We start from the raw sequence: 2,108 nt of genomic DNA, 5'->3' as shown, positions 1-2,108 counted from the left end.
TTATTTTGCTTATTTATATGTTAATGAGTGTGTCTGTTTGTTTATGTATATATGTGTCTGTATCACTTACAGATATAGTAATTTCGGCTCATTATTATCCTCTCCTTAAGCTCAAATTCACATGCACTTCAAGAATCACCCCCTTTAGCCGGCGAGTCGAAACTTTCACGTCATTAAAGAGGTTAATTCCACACCATCATTATCAAATCCATGTCATTCATTCTACTCACCGAAAAATGACACTTCCAATACTGTTAAATTAATGCAGAAGCGAAAAGTCTGTTAAAATTCTCGCCTCAGACATTCCACCCGTACCTTCAATCCTAAAAGAAATTCACATCGCGGTGCCTTTCTCCTAACAAATAAGGTCACATCCCCTTCTCGTCCAAAACATTCATGCAGAGCTTAATGTACAATACAAGCACAAGATTTCCGTACAAAGTAGCCTGAGATCTCCAGCAAGGTCACTTCGACACTGGGTTCTCGGTTTTTAATTTCTGGGTTGACAAATCATTCTACTTTGCCTGGAGTTCTCTTCTCTACAAGTGACTAGTGTTAACATCGATGACTACACGACATAGACCAATCAATGCGGTTGTTTCTTCTTAATATAAGTTATTTATAAACTATGTTTGTGAACTCTCAATAAATTTCGAAGAAAATAACAGGCTTATGATTCATTACCATGCCACAAGTCTTGTACATTATCATCTATATGTACAATATAATTTGTAAGATTACTTCGATTTATTTGCTAAAAATAGTAATCTAATAGCTAAATACTTATATAACAATATTATATTCAATTGTATTTCTTTTAAAATAGATTCATACATTTTGTGATACAAATGCTTAAAAATAAGTACAAAAAAATATACTAAAGCTTTATCTCCAGTAGTAAACTAGATGACACACTTAAATGCAAACACAGACGTTGTGAAAAGTTAAATTTTCTACACTTCACTCTTAGGCCGTCGTGCTGTCGGCACTCAGAGACCCCCTTTGGGCTGAGGCGTCACCAGCTGAGATTCTCGCTTTGAGATCAGGAAGAAAGAAGACAGGCGCTCGTACTGATTTTCCTCTGAGCTGTTTTCTTCTTTGGCTTCATCGGTGATGTTGGGCAGGCTTTTGCTCCTTAAGCGGCAATCCTTCACGTACAGCGCACAGGGAAGGGAGAGGTCAAGGCTTGAGGCGACGGAGCGGTTCAAGCCTTCTTTGGTCAGACAGGAGAGGCGCCGGTTGAGGATGAGCGACGAGGATAAGTTCGAATCCTTAGCCGACTCGATCGTGACGGAGAAGGACGTCGAGAGCGGGAAGAAGCTCTCGAGCTCCTCCGAGGGGAGAAAAATGTTGGGGAAGGTTCTTGAAGGATGTAGCTCCCTCGGCTTGGCCATTGAGACGTGATGGCCTTGGACGAGGGCAGACGAAGGCAGAGACACGTTGGAGACGCCTGATTTCATAAGAGGCTTGGCTGCTTCATGCCGTTTCTTTTTATGCTGGAGGCTTTTGGTTTTCGAGTATCCTTTGGCCGAGGGCGACATGATAAGGCCAATATGTTGCTCTCTGCCCATATTATAGTCTACTTCACTCGGTGAGAATCTAAAACCATTGGGAGGTTTACGGGGATGCCCGGTTAAGCTCATCTTGTTCTTCATCGTACTCTCGATAAAGTGGCTGGTGTCGAAGGGCAGCTTCCCGTCCGGGAACTCGACGAGAACCGTGGTCTGAAGGCGCCTCCTGTCACAGTTCCCGGTACTTCTCCTCGCGCCCACCTCGGACTCGTGAGAGAGAGTGAAGGAACGAGGCATCTTTCGGAAGCTGTTGGATGAGAAGCTGCGTTTCGGGTACGTTTCGCCGGCTAGGCTCGTGCTGCCCGGCGAGAGGGTGGAGTGCAGGCTCAGGCTAGCGTCGGTGGACTGAATGGCCGGATGACTGGAGAAGGAAGTCTGTCGGTGGATGAGAGGGCCCAGGGAACTGCTGCACGATTGGTCCGTCAAGTCCCACAGCTGAAGGAGGCAAAAGGAAAAGAGTTATCTCTGTGCTGAGGGACTCTTCATTGAGTATAGTGACACAAACACAGAAACTATTTGTTGGATATTGAGATTCAG

General features: G+C 44.5%; 1 protein-coding gene across 1 annotated transcript in view; it reads right to left on the bottom strand.

The window, feature by feature from the left end:
- Positions 1–2,108, bottom strand: part of LOC119592354 — a gene marked incomplete in the record, with an annotated part of 36,040 nt that continues 33,932 nt past the window's right edge. Inside the window, 1 exon segment of the mRNA XM_037941181.1 lies at positions 1–2,006. Coding sequence (XP_037797109.1) covers positions 990–2,006 — 1,017 coding nt within the window.

Source organism: Penaeus monodon, chromosome 30, assembly GCF_015228065.2.
Source record: "Penaeus monodon isolate SGIC_2016 chromosome 30, NSTDA_Pmon_1, whole genome shotgun sequence".
NCBI lineage: Eukaryota > Metazoa > Arthropoda > Malacostraca > Decapoda > Penaeidae > Penaeus > Penaeus monodon.
This window is presented reverse-complemented; position numbering and strand designations above follow the sequence as displayed.